At 39.6% G+C, this 18,216-nt stretch overlaps 2 protein-coding genes across 6 annotated transcripts in view; one reads left to right on the top strand and one right to left on the bottom strand.

Annotated features, from left to right (window-relative positions):
- Positions 1–18,216, bottom strand: part of LOC103890395 (uncharacterized) — a 34,242-nt gene that overhangs the window by 12,160 nt on the left and 3,866 nt on the right. The window contains exons 2-4 of the mRNA XM_054554755.2: positions 17,474–17,676; positions 16,850–17,391; positions 16,328–16,462 (exon numbers count right to left, since the gene is read on the bottom strand). Of these exons, the coding sequence (XP_054410730.2) occupies positions 16,328–16,462; positions 16,850–17,391; positions 17,474–17,676 (880 nt within the window). The remainder of the gene's footprint in view (positions 1–16,327; positions 16,463–16,849; positions 17,392–17,473; positions 17,677–18,216) is intronic.
- Positions 16,783–18,216, top strand: part of ARAP2 (ArfGAP with RhoGAP domain, ankyrin repeat and PH domain 2) — a 249,271-nt gene continuing 247,837 nt past the window's right edge. For 3 of the 5 annotated variants that reach the window (XM_024246354.3, XM_063723365.1, XM_063723366.1), the window contains exon 1: positions 17,368–17,506. The gene's annotated coding sequence lies outside the window, so the exon portion shown is untranslated. Of the gene's footprint in view, positions 16,903–17,367; positions 17,507–17,639; positions 18,077–18,216 lie in introns of those variants that run through there. The other 2 variants (XM_054553813.2, XR_010139659.1) reach the window with 2 other exon arrangements.

The raw sequence follows: 18,216 nt of genomic DNA, 5'->3' as shown, positions 1-18,216 counted from the left end.
GATCACAGAAAAATCAACACTCTCCTATTCTTGTTAACAAATAATTTTGTATTGACCCAAGCTTCGTGCCATCCCAGGCAAAAAGCCTTGCTATTCAATTTCTAGCGGTAAGGATTGCCTAGTATTAACTACTTCAAAGCTAAATCAAAATATTTGATAGAACATTCATGTTTAGCCTAGAAGTGGATGATTCTATGACAAAAACTGCCAGTTGGGACTCTATGTGTGTATGTATATACATATATATATATATATACACACATATATATAATCCCCAAATAAGATATCCTTCTTTTATTCTCTTAGTAACAGAACCCTGGAATTTAACAAAGCACATGAATGCCCAGAATAAGGATTTCATTTTTCTGCCTCCTTTGAAGTTGGATGTGGCCATTTGATTAAGATCTAGTCTATAGAATATGGGTAAATGTAATGGACAACTTCTAGTTCTGGTCTATAAAAGTGTATACTGTGTCCTTTCTTCTTTCCTTCCCACCAACTGAAAAGGGGATGTAATGGTAAGAACTAGAGCAGACATATTTGGCCATAGGATATATGCTGCATGTTGATAGGCTTGGTGGCTGGCTGGCAAGTTGGCTGGTTTAGAGTCTGTCCAGCAGGCAAGAGGCTGGCAGGAAGGCAGGCTGAGAGGCTGCACGGCTGGCTGACAGACTGGATTGCCAGCAGGCCAAAAGTTTGGCTGGGAGGCAGGCAGAGAAGCAGGATGGCTAGCTGGCTAAGAAGATGTCTGGGAGGTTGGCCAAGGGACTAGATGTGAGGCTGGCAAAGAGGCTGGCTTGGTGGTGGCCACCAAGTTGGCTGGCTTAGAGGCTTTCTGGCAGATAGGCCGAGAGGCTGACTTGGAGGCAGCCTGAGAGGATGGATGGCTGGCTGAAAGTCTGTCTGGATGGCTGGCAGATCCAGAGGCTGGCTAGAAGGCTGGCTGAGAACATGGATGTTAGGCTGGCGGAGAGGCTGGCTGGTTGGCTATGTTGTCAGGCTGCTAAAACAAAGTACTATAGACTGGGTGGCTTAAATGACAGAAATTTATGTCTCACAGTTCTGGAGGCTGGAAGTCTAGAATCAGGATGCCAGCATGGTTGGGTATTGGTGAGGGCTCTCTTCCTCCCTGCAGACTGCTGATTTCACCTTGTATCCTCACATGGAAGAAAGAGGGCCCAATAGTTCTCTGGGGTCTCTTCTATAAGGGCACTAATCTCATTCATGAGGGCTCTATTCTCATGACCTAATCACTTTCCTATATCTAATATCATAACATTGGGTATAAGAACTCCAACTTTGAATTGTGAGGAATATAGTCAGTCCCTAAGAGATAGAAAGAGCTGGATCTAGTCCTAGACTACTTACATGAACTAAGAGAGAATAAACTTCTTATTTAGGTGACTGTTGTATTGTCCTTTGTTGCTGCATCCAAACAATTTTGTTAACTTATAAAACTCATATACATAAATATCCTACACTGGACTATTAAATAGAATGGTTAATTCTGGCCTAACTACTTACTCCCCTTTTGATTTTGAGCAAATTACTTAAAGTCTCTTAGCCTCAGGTTCCTATCCCTTCTATAAAATGTGGGTTGCAGCTGGGCACAGTAGCTGACACCTGTAATCCCAACACTTTGGAAGGCCTAGGTGGGTGGATAGCTTGAGTTCAGGAGTTTGACACTAACCCATACAACATGGTGAAACCGTCTTTTCAACAAAAATACAAAAAAATTAGTCAGGTGTGGTGGTTCATGCCTGTAGTCAGTCCCAGCTACTCGAGAGGCTGAGGCAAGAGGATTGCTTGAGCTCACAAGACAGAAGTTGCAATGAACTGATATCACAACACTGCACTTCAGCCTGGGAAACACGGTGAGACCCTGTCTCAAAAAAAAAAAAAAAAAAAAAAAAAAAAAAAAAAAAAAGAATTAAGAAAAAGCTGAGTTTCAGGCATAATAAACAAAATAATTTTTTAAAAATGAAGAAAATGTGGGGTTGCTATAAGGGTTAAGATAGTTAATCCACTTAAGTGCATGCCTCTATACTTGACACAAAATAAGCCTTCCCAAATAGGAGGTAGTATTATTAAAGCAGTATTTCAACCCGTTCAGTTATACAGATGTATTTTTGGGAAATAACCATTTCAAAAGTTTCTTTGTAAGTTATGTTTTTCAAGACTGCGTGTCCTAAGGATACTTACAGTGATATCTTTTAGGACTTTTATTGACATTTGTTACCATCCACTAACAAATTTTCTAGGTTAAATTTTTCCATAGGATAGAGCTTTATGATCTTAACTGATAATTGGCTGTGAGTAGATTGCATTCACATTTAATTTTTAAGTAAATGTTTTAGATTTATCCTTAGGGACTTTCTCATTTCATTTCTGTGAAGAGTTGGATTGACCTACAGAGGCCCATATCGTAGGGGCTCTATAATTCTCAAATGAGCTTGTTAGCCCTATTTCTAGCTTGAAGTCTATGGACCTTGAACAGACATCTAGAATATCTGCCTGCTGGTAACATTTTAATGATCATTTACTTTTAATTCACGCCCACCAGAAAATTTTCAATAGCTTTGTTGCAAGAAGTAATATTCAATAATCTTCTGTGAGTGCTACCTATTGGCTATGAGATTCCCTAATTACATTGGACCATTTTTTTTTTTCCAAAATGTGGTTCAGTAAACTAAACGCATTGTACAAAAAGATGGTTTCCTGATCATATACATTTGGGAAATGCTAAACTAAACAAGATTAAACAGCTTTCTTGCCAGCAGGAATCCCTTGAAGACTTTAACATGGTAAAGGTAAACCATAGATCTCCAGAAGAGAGTAATGATTGAAGGATTTTCTAGGATTACATGATCAAGTAGCTCTCATTTTTATAAAGCACTACATACACCTAACAGAAAACCATAGTTTGGAAATGCTTATTGTTTGATTGGCTTAAGGAAGGTCATTGGAAAGCCTCATGGGTTTCTGCTGACATAACTGTCCCAACAGATTAACCATTAGTCAGATGTTTTCTTGGATCTATTTCTTGCTCCTTAAACCCCCTTAGACACTATGCATTAAAATAATCACTATTGCAAGGTTCTGCCCTCAGTCCCAGTTCTGGCTTTTGCCCTCATTGAACCTTGCAACTGAGGTCCCTGTAGGCCTAATAGCCAAGAGCCTTAATTTTTTCAAGGCTTTGACAGGCTATCTTGCCTAGTAAGCAAATCCATTTGCTTTGAATTCTCCATGATATTATTGTGGCTTGCGGATGACCTGCCTGGTAATGTTACTGACTGAACCCATTTATTTTCTCATGAGCTGTTATGAGTCATAAAATTATTTTCAATGCTCAATGATGCCACAAGGAACCTAACTGGAAATTAGAATTCAGAATGCATAGCTAGATTCTGAGAAATCATAACTAAATTACAAATTTGTCAAAAGAAATTCGAATCAGTAATTATTGGCTATATTATTGATACATGAGAAGATATGTGAGGGAGTGGATGGAATACTTTGAAGACTTGGCTCTTGTTATTGTTTCACATTGTTTAGTAAGAAAATTATCATCATGTGAAGGCCTCTACCCAGGACACACCACACTCAGTGAAAGATTTCTATCAATAGCACAGATGAAAGCTGTTGTTGAAGTCTGTTATCTGGGCTAACTTTTGGCTATGGATGCAAGAAGCCATTTTAATAGTCTAGCTCCAGTCACTATTTAAACTAATAAACTCCAGTCCCATAGGGAGTTGGTCTGATACAGTAATTACAGTGAGCTAAGCTATGCATCTGACAGTGATACTAAACTTGAGTTCCAGCTCTACTATTTACAAAGTAGGTGACCTTAAGCAAGTTAACTCTTAAACATCCTAAATACCCTCATTTATAAAATGAGGCTAGTAATAGAATCTAATTCATGGAGTTGCTGTGAGGATTGAAAAAGATAGTTTATGTACTGGGCTTGAATATGGGTAGTATTTAATAAATATAACCCCTAGTAATAGTTATTAATTAGTATTATCATTAGTTATTATTCATAATAAAAAAGAGATTATGTACTGGGCTTGAATACGGATAGTATTTTAAAAATATAAACTGGCCGGGTGCAGTGGCTCATGCCTGTAATCCCAGCACTTTGAGAGGCTGAGGCGGGTGGATCACAAGGTCAAGAGATCGAGACCAGCCTGGCCAATATGGTGAAACCCCGTGTCTACTAAAATTACAAAAAAAATTAGCTGGACATGGTGGCATGCGCCTGTAGTCCCAGCTACGTGGGAGGCTGAGGCAGAAGAATCACTTGAACTCGGGAGGTGGTGGTTGCAGTGAGCCAAGATCACACCACTGCACTCCAGCCTGGCTACAGAGCGAGACTCCATCTCAAAAAAAAAAAAAAAAAAAAACATATATATGTGTGTGTGTGTGTGTATGTGTATAATAAAATAAAAAATATAACCCTAGTATGAGTTATAAATTAGCATTAGTTTTTATTATTAATAATAAACAGTTATTTATGTACTGGGCTTGCATACGGGTAGTATTTAATAAATATGACCACCCACACATACATGCATGCACACACTCCTTTAATAATAAAAAACTCCAGCCTTGTTGATGTAGTGGCTTGTTTTTTTCTAACTCCAGTCTCCTGAATGATATACTTGGCCAAAGGCTCTTATCTCTTATTCTTAGTTTATGTCAGATATAGTGTGCAAAGCAAGTTTGAGGTTCAGCACTGAAGAAGGTAGGACATCAATTCACACATCAGAGGCAAATGCCAGCAGTGTATCTTGAACTTTACTAGAGGCTGTAGGGACTATGAGAGAAGATTGCGGTAGGCCTCTGGGGACACATAATTTATAAAAGAAACTTAATGCACCAAAAAGGGACCCAAGAGGGATGTTAAAAGCTGCTGCTAGAGAGGAAGTATTCCCAGAATCTCAGGAGCAGCTGGAGGACTCCAGACTCTAGCAGTGGTTGGCCGGTGGGTGGGGGATGAAGTAGAAAAGAGAAAGTAAGAGCCAGAAAATTACAATTGCACTCACCAATTCACAGACTGCCCTTCCTCTCAATCTCCTTTTCCCCTTGACTTTACCCTTGAGGGGCCAGATGCAGCAGCTAGCGAACAAGCCAGGAAGTGAGCATGTGGGAAGAAAAAGTTTAGCCTTCTCCATTTCACTCACCACACCGAAACAGGCAAGACAGGCTTTCAGATTTAAAGCAGGCTTGTAAGAGAGGGGTGGTGACTGAGCACAGTAGGCTTTATAATGAATGAACTATACTAGAGATAGTCTTGCATACTAGATTAGACCAGACACTTTTATGACATAAATTTTCTTGTCATTGACACAGATGAGAAGACCTAGGAGGCCCACCCTATATTTCACTTGGGGGCAGGAGAAGTGTAAGTTCAGAAGCACAGTTTGGAAGGGACAATAAAAGAAAAACTTCAGTTCTTTATATTTCGTTGTTCCCTGTTCAATTCTGCTGTCTCAATAAAACATTTACCCATCTAATAATTATTCAAATGTTTTGCTTTTTATTTAGAAGTTTGCTCTGTAGATTATAAAGATAATCTAATAAATTAAGTTGCTTTCTTTTATAAAAAAAAAATTGCTCTGTAAAAACTGTCTTCACCGAGAGCATAAAAGGAGTACTTCCAGTGCTGTTTCATTTTGGGTTTTTTTGGAGATGAATGAAAAACAAAAATCTCCTCTTTTTAGTGTCCTAGAAACTGTTTTGAAAAAGCCAAGCATTCATGGCTGAATGAAGGCATGAGCAGTAGTTCCTTTACAAGTGAAAGAAAGAACAGTTCAATCAAGCATGACTACCACAGTTTCCTTAAAATGTTTGCAAAATCTACTGGGCAGGCACCATGTTTTCTGATTGCTAAACTAGATTGAAGTAATGTGGGTATGAGAGTTTCCACAGGAAAGAACACAAAACATGACACAGGATGCCACAGAAGCCTTGTGGAGTGAAGGAAATGCAAACCTGCGAGTTAGGCCTTTGAAGCTCTGTGCACCTGCTGTTCAGCATAACTGAGATGGTATGTCATATTTCACACATAGAAAAATGATCAAATGGTAGATACCTTTTCTAAAAAAGTGTTTCAGAGAAACTGAGAACACTACCTTTTCTGATAGAAAAACAGGATATATGGATTTTTGCTTTCTAAAGTAAGAACAACAGATTTCACTGGCATACAAGTTACTAGTAACTGATGTACACACTGTACGTTAAGTCAATGATTAATGTCTTTTTAAATCATGTGTCAATTTCTGGAACTAGCTACAGGGAAAGTAATTAGGTTAGCATCTTTACTGTCCAATCTACCAAAAACTTTTCATGAAGTGCTGACACATTCTTATTCTCTGTTCCCCTTCCTCCAATCTATTTTTAGTTACTTGGTTTGGGGATAATTATTGAATTTGTTTACATAAAACAAAAGGGGCATCTCACATTCAAACAAATTAAATCTTCCCTAATTGCTTAGAATTCGACTGTAGAAAATGGAAGGATAAATTCACTGGATGTCTTTTTTATTTCTCTAAACCCAGAAGTATTGAATTATAAATACAAAATAATTTTATGAAGACCTCAAAAAGATTAATTATTCCTATGTATTATCTGTATGTTATGGTCTATAAATGCTCATATGCCATGACAATTCTATAGATTAGATTGTGGACTTCTTTGCACACATGGTATGCCACTATGGTAGAGTGGGTGAAAAGATGGCCCTGAAATCATATATGAGCTATCTAGTAATGCGTTTGAAATTTAATCTCCCTGCATCTGCATGTGTTCAGCTGAAATATGGGCATAATAACAGTATCTTTCATTAAAGGTTATTTTGAAGATTATATAATGTAAGGAAATAAAGTGAATTACATTCTCCCCTCTTAAATCCACTCAATGACTTTCTATTGTCCTTTAGATAAAATCTCCACCCCTGAACATGGCCTCTAAGGCCCTACATGATGTAGCTACCTGTACATCCAACTTCATCTTGTCTACTCTATTCACTACCTAGCTGAAAGCTTTTTTTTTGTCAGTTCTTCCGAAGTTCTTGCTTTTTGCTGCCTCCAAGATTTCACAAATTATCTTCTTTGCCTAGAACACATCTCCGCCCTCCTCCTCACAGCACACATAGCTCCCTCCCACCCAGCCTTCACATCTCAGTTTAAATGTCACTTGCTTTAAAAGGACTTTTCAGATTTACCAATCAAAAATCATCCCTTCTCCTTATTTTTCTGTAGCATAGAATGTTGTTTTAAATATTTACCACAAATGTTTGTGGTACCTGGTTTGAAATGAATGGACAGACAGACAAGAATCAGGCAGAAGAGTAATTCAATACTTCTTTTATTAATTTTAGGCATGTCAGGCTCTGGAAGCTATGGTTACATCCAAACTTCCCATAGGTCTTATAGCTTGGAAGAGCAACACAGAATTCTGGCTTTCTGAGGGCAGCCCACACAAAAAGAAAGAGGGGATGAAGGAGAAGGCATCATCGGGCCAGTGCCTCCTTCCAAACACGCCAAAAAATAAATTACTGACCTATCACAGGCTGAAGGTGTGGAGTGGAACGCAGAGAAGGCAAAAAAGGTTAGGAGGGTTAGAAACTCCCTCCATCTGAACTAAAGACCAAAAAAGCATTTCCTCCATCTCAACTAAAATTTATGAACTTGAACCATATGCACTGACTGTTTTTGAGGTTAGAGACAAATATAACCATATTCATATGATTGAAACATAATTATACATGGAAATGTATACACATGGAAATATGTATGTATGCATGCCTAGGTATCCTATGGAGTCTATGTAATATAGATTTATATATGTATACTATACATACAGTATGTGATATGTAATATTTGTGTGTATTCATAATACATGTATATGCCATACACACCCATATACATATATACACATTTGTGTGATTATTTGGGTAATATTCGCTCTGCAATCATACTGTAAGCTCTAAAATGAGAGTGAAGTAGATCTACTTTGCTTACCACTGTATCTTTGTGGTTCATCACAAAATATCTATAAAAATTAGTTGAATAATAGCTGTAAGGCGTTTGACATGTAATTTGACTTAAGAACTCAGTAGATGGTACCTATTATGATTATACTGCTTCTGCTTGTGCCGATAAAACAGTCTTAATGTGTTGGGTATTAAATTCTGATCTGGACTGTATATTTGTAAGACTTCCATTTCAGAAATTCATAAGCTTGCCTCAAAGGTTGCTCATACTGTTTGTCCTTAATGGATTATAATTTCAGGTAACATCTCCTAGTTGCAACCTCCACAGCGCTGGAGTCATAACCCCAGAGAGAAAGAGGGTGAGGAGGGACTATAGCAAACTAAACAGTGTATGTCCTGCCCAAAAAGGGCAGCCAGTTTTCCAATCCATTTTTTTTTTTTTTTGAGATGGAGTCTCACTCTATTGCCCAGGCTGGAGTGCAATGGCACAATCTTGGCTCACTGCAAGGCTTGGACTGCCACCTGGCTTCAAGCGATTCTCCTGCCTCAGCCTCCCAAGTAGCTGGGATTACAGGCATGCACTACCATACCCAGCTAATGTGTATTTTTAGTAGAGATGGGGTTTCACCATGTTGGTCAGGCTGTTCTCGAACTCCTGACCTCAGGTGATCCACCAGCCTCGGCCTCCCAAAGTGCTGAGATTACAGGCATGAGCCACCCCACCCAGCCTCCAATCCATTTAGACTTGCTTTGGCAAGTGTGAATGCAGTACTATCAGGCCGTCTGATTTTTTTTTCAAGAGAAGCTAAAATTCCTATTTTAAAATAAAAATACACATTTTGAAAACTAAAAAATTTCTGTGGTCTGAATCATACTGTGAACTTTTTGCCTTCATGCTACTCACAGGCAGTTAGTTTGTGACCTCTGCTTTGAGAACAGTTGTCTTGTGGTCTGAGGTTTTATTAATACTTTTAGTGTATTTCACTTACTTTTTACATTGATATTATTCTGTGCTTTTCAAATAAGTTTTAACAGCTGAATTTCAGTGCTTTATAAGAAATCTATTTCTAGCTGTTGCTTTTGCATTTCTACCTATCTTTTGCTTCTCCAAATCCCTCTTCCATTTTTTTCTTGATGTCAGAAGAGCTTTTAAAGCTAATTATCTATTTTAAGTGTAGCATTTTTCACAAAAAGGAAAAAATGGAACTACACGGTATTTTCAAGCCACAGCACAAATAAATCCATTTTTTCATGTGTTTAGTAAACTCAACTACAGACGTACATGAGAAGAACTGACACATTAAAGTGGAAGCAATGAATTTATATACAGTGAATGTATTCTGTCTATAAATCCATTGGGCAAAAGTTAGGTTTTCTTTCATTTCTCTTAGTAATATTTTTTCTTTTCTTTTTCTTTACAATTCAACTTTTCTTTCAGACTCAAGTGGTATATACACAGGTTTGTTACTTGACTCTGAGGCTTGGGGTGTGAATGATTCCATCACCAAGTGGTCAGCATAGTACCCAATAGGTCGTTTTGTAGCCCTTACCCCGCTACTCCTTTCTCTCCATCTAGAAGTCTCCAGTGACTACTGCTGTCATCTTTATGTCCACAGGTATCCAATGCTTAGCTTCCACTTGTGAAAACATGCAATATTTGGTTTTCTGTTTCTGAGTTAATTCATTTAGGGTAATGGCCCCTATCTGTATCCATGTTGCTGCAAAAGACATCATTTTGTTCTTTTTTATTGCTGAGTAGTATTCTATGTTGTATATGTACCACATTTTCTTTATCTATCCACCCTTGATGGGCATCTAAGTTGATTCCACGTCTGCACTATTGTGAATAGTAATGAGATGAATATATGAGCACGTGCATGTTTTTGGTAGAATGATGTATTTTCCTTTGGGTATATACCCATTAAAGGGATTGGTGGTTTGAATGGTAGCTCAACTTAGTTCTTTGAGAAATTTCCAAACTCCTCTTCACAGTGGCTGAACGAGTTTACACTCCCACCAACAGTGTATAACCATTCCCTTTTCTCTGCAGCCTCACCAACATCATTTATTTTTTGACATTTTAATAATAATAGCCACTCTGACTGGTGTGAGGTGGTATCTTATGGTTTTCATTTACATTTCTGGTTTTCATTTGTATTTCATTTTTGATGATTAGTGATGTTGAGCATTTTTTTTTCATATTTTTGTTGGCCACTTGTATGTCTCGATTTAAGAAATGTCTACTCATGCCCTCTGCTCACTTTTTAATGGTGTTACTTGTTTTTTGCTTCTTGAATTGCTTAAATTCCATTCTGGATATGAGACCTTTGTCAGATGCATAATTTGCAAATATTTTCTCCCATGCAATGATTTTTCTTAGGAAACATTTTTTCCATAGAAAAATAAAACTAGATTTTTATGTTAGCAGTGGCAGAAACTACTGGATGTCAACAAATTTAAAATTTAATATTAAAATAAATACTTAGAATTTTTATATACTGTATATCTACAAAAATGTTCTTTGAGTTTTTTTAGACATGGATTTTTATCAAATATCACACAAAATCACACTGCTCTATTTCCTTGTCTTTCTGCAGAAACCCAGTGCAATTTTTTGAAGATATTTTGAATCATGAACTCAACATATGCAGTACTGTCATGCAAGTAACTCAAATAAAGTGATGACAATATAAAACACTTATGATCAAGTTCAGGAGCGTGTAGGCAGTGACAATTATGTTGTGACTGCCACCTGGCCAACAGTAATTCATTTTAAGATGAATTCCTCTTTCAGAAGAAGTGTAAAAATATGAATATTAGTATTAATGAAATACTCTCATCTATAGTGCTTAAATGAGTTTCTGAAATATTAATTTTACAGGAAAATTTTTTACTTTTCTTTAAACTTTAAAATGGTTTTTTAAAACCTTATGTTTAAAATAAATTATTTCCACAATACCATCAATTTTTGGTCAATGACTGAATTGACTGAATATTTTTCACTGCTCCTTTGTCTAGGGTAACCTGCAGTGCCATCCACTAAACTGCTCTCTTGCCTCGAGAAAGAATGAATAAAACTTTCAAAGTAACTCATAGCTTGTAACAAAGAACTGAAAGCAGTCAACATAATGAATACAAATATTTCAAACTTGATAAAAACAAACATTTACCTAAAGCTCTAGGTTGGGTACTTCAGGGAATACAAATAGTAATAAAAATATTCCAGGCCGGGCACAGTGGCTCACACCTGTAATCCTAACACTTTGGGAGGTCGAGGCAGGAGAATCACTTGAGGTCAGGAGTTCGAGACCAGCCTGGCTTACATGGTGAAACCCCATCTCTATTAAAAATACAAAAATTGGCTGTGCATGGTGGCAGGCACCTGTAATCCCAACTACTGGGGAGGCTGAGGCAGGAGAATCACTTGAACCCGGGAGGCAGAGGTTTCAGTGAGCTGAGATCACACCACTATACTCTAGCCTGGACGACAAGAGCAAAACTCTGTCTCAAAAAATAAAATGAAATAATAATAAAAATAAATAAATAAATAAAGTATTCCAAGTATGCATAATGCAAGACTGACTGACAAGAGTACTCAATAGAGATTTAAAAAAAAAAAAAGAGCAGTAGGAGAATCAGGAGAGAGTATTATAAATTCCTAAATATAAGGTACATCATTTCTCCCAAGTAAATAGTGCCTCAGAACAAAAGGTCCTTATCATCAAAATGTTAAAAAGCCTTCTATGAGGCATCACAGCATAATACTTAATGCATGTACTTTGAATTCACATTATCTCAACACCTGATTACCTTATTTACTGCTCGTGAGTTCTTGGATAACCTTTCAGTTTCATCATTGGCTAAAAGGGAGATACTGATATTACTTACCTCCTAACCCTGTTGAGAGAATTTACAAAGCTAATAATGTGTCACAATGCCTGGTACAAAAATATATGTGTCATAATTTATTTATTATTTCTATATTTCCTCCCATTATTGTGCATTAATCTGAATGGCAAACTACTAAACTCCTGAGGTCGAAGAGGTATCTGCACTCCCATGTTTACTGCTGCACGGGTCGCAATATCTAAGATATGGAATCAACTTGTGTCTATCAGTGAATCAATGGATTAAAAAAAAATGTGGCATGTATACACAACAGAATACTATTCAGCCTTAAAAAAGAGGAAAATCATATCATTTGTGACAATGTAAATGAACCTAGTGGGAATTATGTTAAGTGAAATAAAGCACAGAAAGATAAATATCATGTTATCTCACTTACACATGTAATCTAAAAAAGTTGAATTTATAGGAGAGTGGAATGGTACTTACCAGGCTGGGAAAGGGGGGAGTTGGGGTGATATTGGCAAAAGGATACAAAATTTCGGTTAGATAAAAGAAATAAGTTCAAGAGATCTAGCACACAATATTGTGATTAAAGTTAATAACAATGTACTGTATTCTTAAAAATCCCTGAGAAAGTAGATTTTAAGTTTTCTTACCACAAAAAAAAAAGAATGCAAGGTAGAGCATATGTTAACTATCTAGTTTTAGCCATTCTACAATGTAAACATACTCAAAATATGTTGTCCATGGTAAGTATATACATTTTTATTTGTCAATTAAAACTTTAAAAAAGAATTTACCTTTTTCCAGGCTAAAAAGAAAGCTTGTATCTAAAGCAGAGAATAAGCTACTGAACAAATAAATATAAGAGGAGGTGAAGAAAAATGTCTTAGCCAAAGTTCCCCCAGAAAATACAGCCTGAGGTAAAAACCTATAAGTGAACACTTTACTGGGGAGTGGATCCCTGGGAGCAGGGCTGAAGGATAGGGCTGAGATGGTATACAGAAAAGCAAGAAAAAAAAATATCAGAAATATGCCTTTAGTGGCCAGGCTCGGTGGCTCATGCCTGTAATCCAGCACTTTGGGAGGTCGAGGTGGGCAAATCATTTGAGGCCAGGGGTTTGAGACCAGCTTGGTCAACATGGAGAAACCCCGTCTCTACTAAAAACACAAAATTAGCCGGGCATGGCAGTGCATACCTGTAATCCCAGCTACTCAGGAAGCTGAGGCAGGAGAATCACTTGAATCCGGGAGGTGAAGGTTGCAGAGAGCTGAGATTTCACTACTACATTCCAGCCTGGGTGACACAGTGATGAGACTATGTCTCAGAAAAAAAAAAAAAAAAAAAAGAAAAAAGAAAAAATTAGCCCATAGTGATGAAGTCATTGAATGTTAAAATTTGAAAATGTGAATCAAAATATTTCATAAAATATAAGTGGAAATAACAGTATATTTTAAAATATAATTTTACTTCTATAGATATCTAAATTGATGAATTAAATAAGTAGACATTTGCTTATTTTATCTATATACCTAATTTTCATCTTTGGCAAAAGCAATACTGGATTTTCTTTTAGAAAAAAAAAGGAAAGATTATTTTAAATTCTGTTGTGTAAATAATTCCAAGTATCAGAGATTTGGAAAGTCTTGAGAAGGAGGTAGGATTTGAATCAAATCTTGAAGAGTAATTTGAGAAAATAAACTAAAACTAAATGCATTGAGGAGTTACTATTTTTTTAGGTGCTGTAGATATATAATCATATTAAATTCTCACAGGTATTATTATTCTCAGTTTACATATGGGGAAACTGAGGCTCAGGTAAGTTAATGAATTTGCTCAAAAAAATGCCGCAACCTATACTGGTTCCATCTTGAATGCAGATTGACTGCTTTTCCAAGCCTTCTACTTTCTCCAAGACACAATACGGTGCAGAATAGATCCTGGAGAAGACTGGGTTGGAATTCTCCCTCCCATACAGTCCTAATTGTTTGATTTGTGTAAAGCAGTCAATTTTTCTGTCTCTTAAGTTTTCTTATCAAGGAGATAACATCTCTCCAAGAAACTGTTGAAATACTTAAATGAGCCCTTGTAAGTAAAATGCCTGGAACAGCAATTGGCACACAGTGCTCAATGGGTATTAGCCGTCATGTTGTAAGAAAAAGTAGAAGGAGGAAAAGGAGGGTGAGAGGAGAGAAGAGAGTGAGGAGGAGGAGAGGAGGAAGATTTTCACTCTCTCAAATTGTCTCCTCGACAAGCAGAGTGCATTCGGGAAAAAGAGATCACAATAGTAAATACACAGATAGGCATAGACACATCTTTACCTGCTTTTTTACTAAAAATCTGGGGAAAATGTGCAGGAGCTGGTCATTGTGGAATCATTCCAGCCTAGATGAAAATTACTGGGAATATTTGTTCCAATGGTCTTGAGAGTAAACAGACTTTCATACCTTTTTTTTTTGAGATGGAGTTTCGGTCTTGTCCCCCAGGCTGGAGTCTGGAATGCAAAGGTGCGATCTCGGCTCACTGCAACCTCCACCTCCCAGGTTCAAGCGATTCTCCTGCCTCAGTCTCCTGAGCAGCTGGGATTATAGGCACGCACCACCATGCGCAGCTAATTTCTTTGTATTTTTAGTAGAGATGGGGTTTCGCCATGTTGGCCAGGCTGGTCTCGAACTCCAAACCTCAGGTTATCTGCCCTCCTCTGCCTCCCAAAGTGCTGGGATTACAGGCGTGAGCCACTGTGCCTGGCCCATACCTTAATCCTTGCAAAGCTAATTTCCCTGTGTACTTTGCTCTCTGAATACCTCACTGTGAAGGTTGCGAAATAAAAAATTTATACCATAAGAATATAGCCTAAATGTGTTCAATGTATTCACTATTTACTACTTAACCTCTTTAAGTTTCAATTAAACCTATATTTATAAAATTGAAAAAAGAATTTTAACTCACACATGTTGTGTATACACAGCATATATGTTAGGTATTTGACTACAGTCTGGTGACTATCGATCAATTAATGAAAGGTAGCTTTTGCCATATTTCCTCAGACATTTTTATATTCCTCCATATATTAAGATTCATTAAACCAGAATACATCCTTATAACTAACGTATACATTCAATAAGTGAGCATTGTTCTTCTTTATTTCCCAGGGCTATTATGAAGTCATTGTTGTACCTTGTAGCATTTATCTTTATTTCCTCTTAGAAAACACTAAATCCAGAGATAGCATTATATTTGCTAACCACTGTATTTTCAAGATGCCAAACAGTGATTAATAATTTTTAAAGAATAACTAAATAATAATCAAAAAACTAAGATATTTTTGCGAAGAGGCAGAGAGACAATTTCTCAATTAGTTTATAAACTCTACCAAGCGAAGTAACTTGAGGACAAAGCAATGCTTGAAGCTCCCACACATAAGATAACTGACCTAATAATTTTTATTTATAACCCACCTTGTTTAGAGAAGGACCGAAGATGTCTTACAATGATAAAAATAGAGCCAGGCATGGTGGCTCATGCCTGTAATCTCAGCACTGCCGGAGGCCAACGCAGGCGAATCACTTGAGGCCATGAGTTTCAGACCACCCTCGCCAACATGGTGAAACCCTGCCTCTACTAAAAACATGAAAATTAGCTAGGCGTGGTGGTGCATGCCTCTAATCCCAGCTACTCAGGAGGCTGAGGCAGGAGAATGGCTTGAACCCAGGAGGCGGAGGCTGCAGTGAGCTGAGATCGCGCCACTGCTCTCCACGCTCCAGCCTGGGCGACACAGCGGGACTCAGTCGAAAGCAAAAACAAAAACAAAAAAGAGAGAGATAAAAAAATAAATGAGAAGTATGTGAGAATTTGGAGAGCGAAAAGGGAAAAAGAACAAAAGAAACACACACATACCCAGAATGAAGCCAGAAAAGAGCCACATAAATAAAATTCCTCCTATAAAGGCTGTAGGAATCCAAAGAAAAAGTTCCCGTGGTTTGGAAAATGTCAATAAAACTTTCCTGGTGGAAATGAGGTCGGCTATGAGGTATTAAGTTCAAAAGGAACTGGATATTTGGTATCTCTAGTAAGACAGAACTGCTTCAGAGTCTCCCCAGGGAAAGACGATGCTTTTGGGCAGGTAGTGTGGGTGAAGGTGATGACTGAAGAATCTCTTTCCACACTTCACCAATTATCTCATTTTCATAATAAGGTCTGCACTTTCCTTAATTGCTTCACTTCCATCAACAGGAACAGGGGAAAGATAAATACATTTCACCTTTTAACGAAGAGAATGTCAGGTAGTCTGTGGGAGATGTTTATTTAAAAAAAAAAAAAAAAAAAAAAAAAAAAAAGCTGGTAGGGGGCAGTGTCTCACGCCTGTAATCCCAGCACTTTGGGAGGCCAAGGCAGGTGGATCACTTGAGGTTAGGAGTTTGAGACCAGCCTGGGCAACAAGGCGAAACCCCGTCTATACCAAAAATACAAAAAAAAATTACCTTGGCTGATGGTGCGCGCCTGTAATCCCAGCTACTTGGGAGGCTGACGTGGGAGGATAGCTTGGACCCAGAGGCGGAGGCGCAATGAGCTGAGATTGCCCCACTACACTCCAGCCTGGGTGACAAAGTGAGACCCTGTCTCAAAAAAAAAAAAAAAAAAAAGTAGTCGGTCTGTGAACTCACTTGCAAACAACTGGATTCTACGGACGCTTAGATATTTGGAGGTCCACAAGGGTTCTTTGGGATCCCCTATTTTCCTTCGCTGCCTTTGTCAGAGTCCAACTCAAAGGGGAAATGCCCCTCTGGGATCTAACCGCCACAGGTGCAAGAAGGAGCAAATTTACATAGAAGCAGCAAATTTACATAGAAGCAGCCTGGGGAAAATAGTGCCCTAGATGAGTCTTCAGTTTGGGAAACGCTGAGCTAACACTTTAAATACTTGGAAGAGTAATACTAATAATCAGTCGTGGCGAGGTTCCGCCCATTTGACATTCAACCCCCCATGAGTGCGCACAGACAAACCCACTGGCCAGGAGGAGCCAACACAAGGTCCCGGGCATCTCCGTCCCGGGAAGGTGGGTAAATGCCCTTGTCGCTCTGGACTCCAGGGCGCGCCCCCGCAGCTTCCCCAGCGGGGTCTGACGCCTCGGGGCCGAGGTGCGCCAGGTGGCGAGGGTGGCAGGCGCGGCCAAGTCGCGGCGGTCTGAGTCAGTCACCCAACTATGCTGCGGAACCAGGGCGGCCGGCTGGGCCGCCCCCGCCGTTGAGCTCCGGCTTCCCCCGCGCGGGTAGGCTGCTCCCCGCCCCCGCGGGCGGAGGGGAAGCGGCGGCCGAGGCGAGGCGCGGGAGCACCTGAGCAAGGCGCGGGCGCCGGGCTCGGCGTTTCCGGAGCTGAGCGCGGGTCCGCGGCCCGCGCTCCCCGCGCTCTCCGCCTCCAGGTGCGGCGGCCGCGACACGCCGGCCCCACTAACAGCGCCGGCCCCACTAACAGCGCCGCCCGCGCGGCCGCCGCCAGGCAGCAGAGGCGGCTGCCGACAGCCGGCGGGGACCAGGAAGGAGGAGGCCTGGCGCCTCGGGCAGAGGGGCGAGGACCGAGCGCCCAAGGCTGGGAGAGACGCCGGCGCTGGGCTTCCCAGGCCGCCTCACCTCGCTTTTCGAACTCCGCGACCCGCGCGTAAGGCGAGTACCCGGGGCCTCGGGAGGGCTGGGCCGGGATGGCCCACGCCGGGGTGGGAGGACCCTGTCTGGAGGGGCTAGGGCTTTTCGATACTTCACCGGGTAAATTTCCTGAGCGCAAAGTGCTCGGCTCTGGTGTCCGCCCCTTGGATTTAGCTCCCGCGTGTGGGCGTCTGAAAGGAAACCAGAAGCCGGTAAGTGATCCAAGAACTCCACTTCTGGGATTTGACCCGGGAGGGTGACGATCCGGATAGACAGCTACACACTCCCTCCATTCCTCTCCCCCACCTCCAAATAAGAAGAAGCTGTAGTGAGTTTCAGGCACCAAGTTATTTACTCGGTAGAGATCATGACTTTGCCCTGGTGTCTGTGCTGCCCCGCACCCTGCTTGTTAACCACGTTAAGACGACTGGCCTGTTAATTAACTTTAATTACGATCATTTGGCCTCCACCTGCCTGAACCCGATACCTTACACGGGAACCTGTATGATGTGAGTTTACCAGATTGATCTTTCTTGTTTACTTTTGGAGACAGTTCTCTTGGGAGAAGTGGTGTCCATCCTATTTAATAAAGTAAGTTTTATTTTATCTAATTATGGCTTGTTTTCTTAAACAGTTCTCCTACCTTGAGGTGATCTGGAGTTATTTTGATTTGGGGAAAGGGTTCGTGGATTATATAGCCTTTGATAATTAGAGGAAAACACAAGAAAATA

This window comes from Pongo abelii, chromosome 3 (genome assembly GCF_028885655.2).
Source record: "Pongo abelii isolate AG06213 chromosome 3, NHGRI_mPonAbe1-v2.0_pri, whole genome shotgun sequence".
Lineage (NCBI taxonomy): Eukaryota > Metazoa > Chordata > Mammalia > Primates > Hominidae > Pongo > Pongo abelii.
Note: the sequence above shows the minus strand (reverse complement) of the source record. Positions and strands in the feature narration are given on the sequence as shown.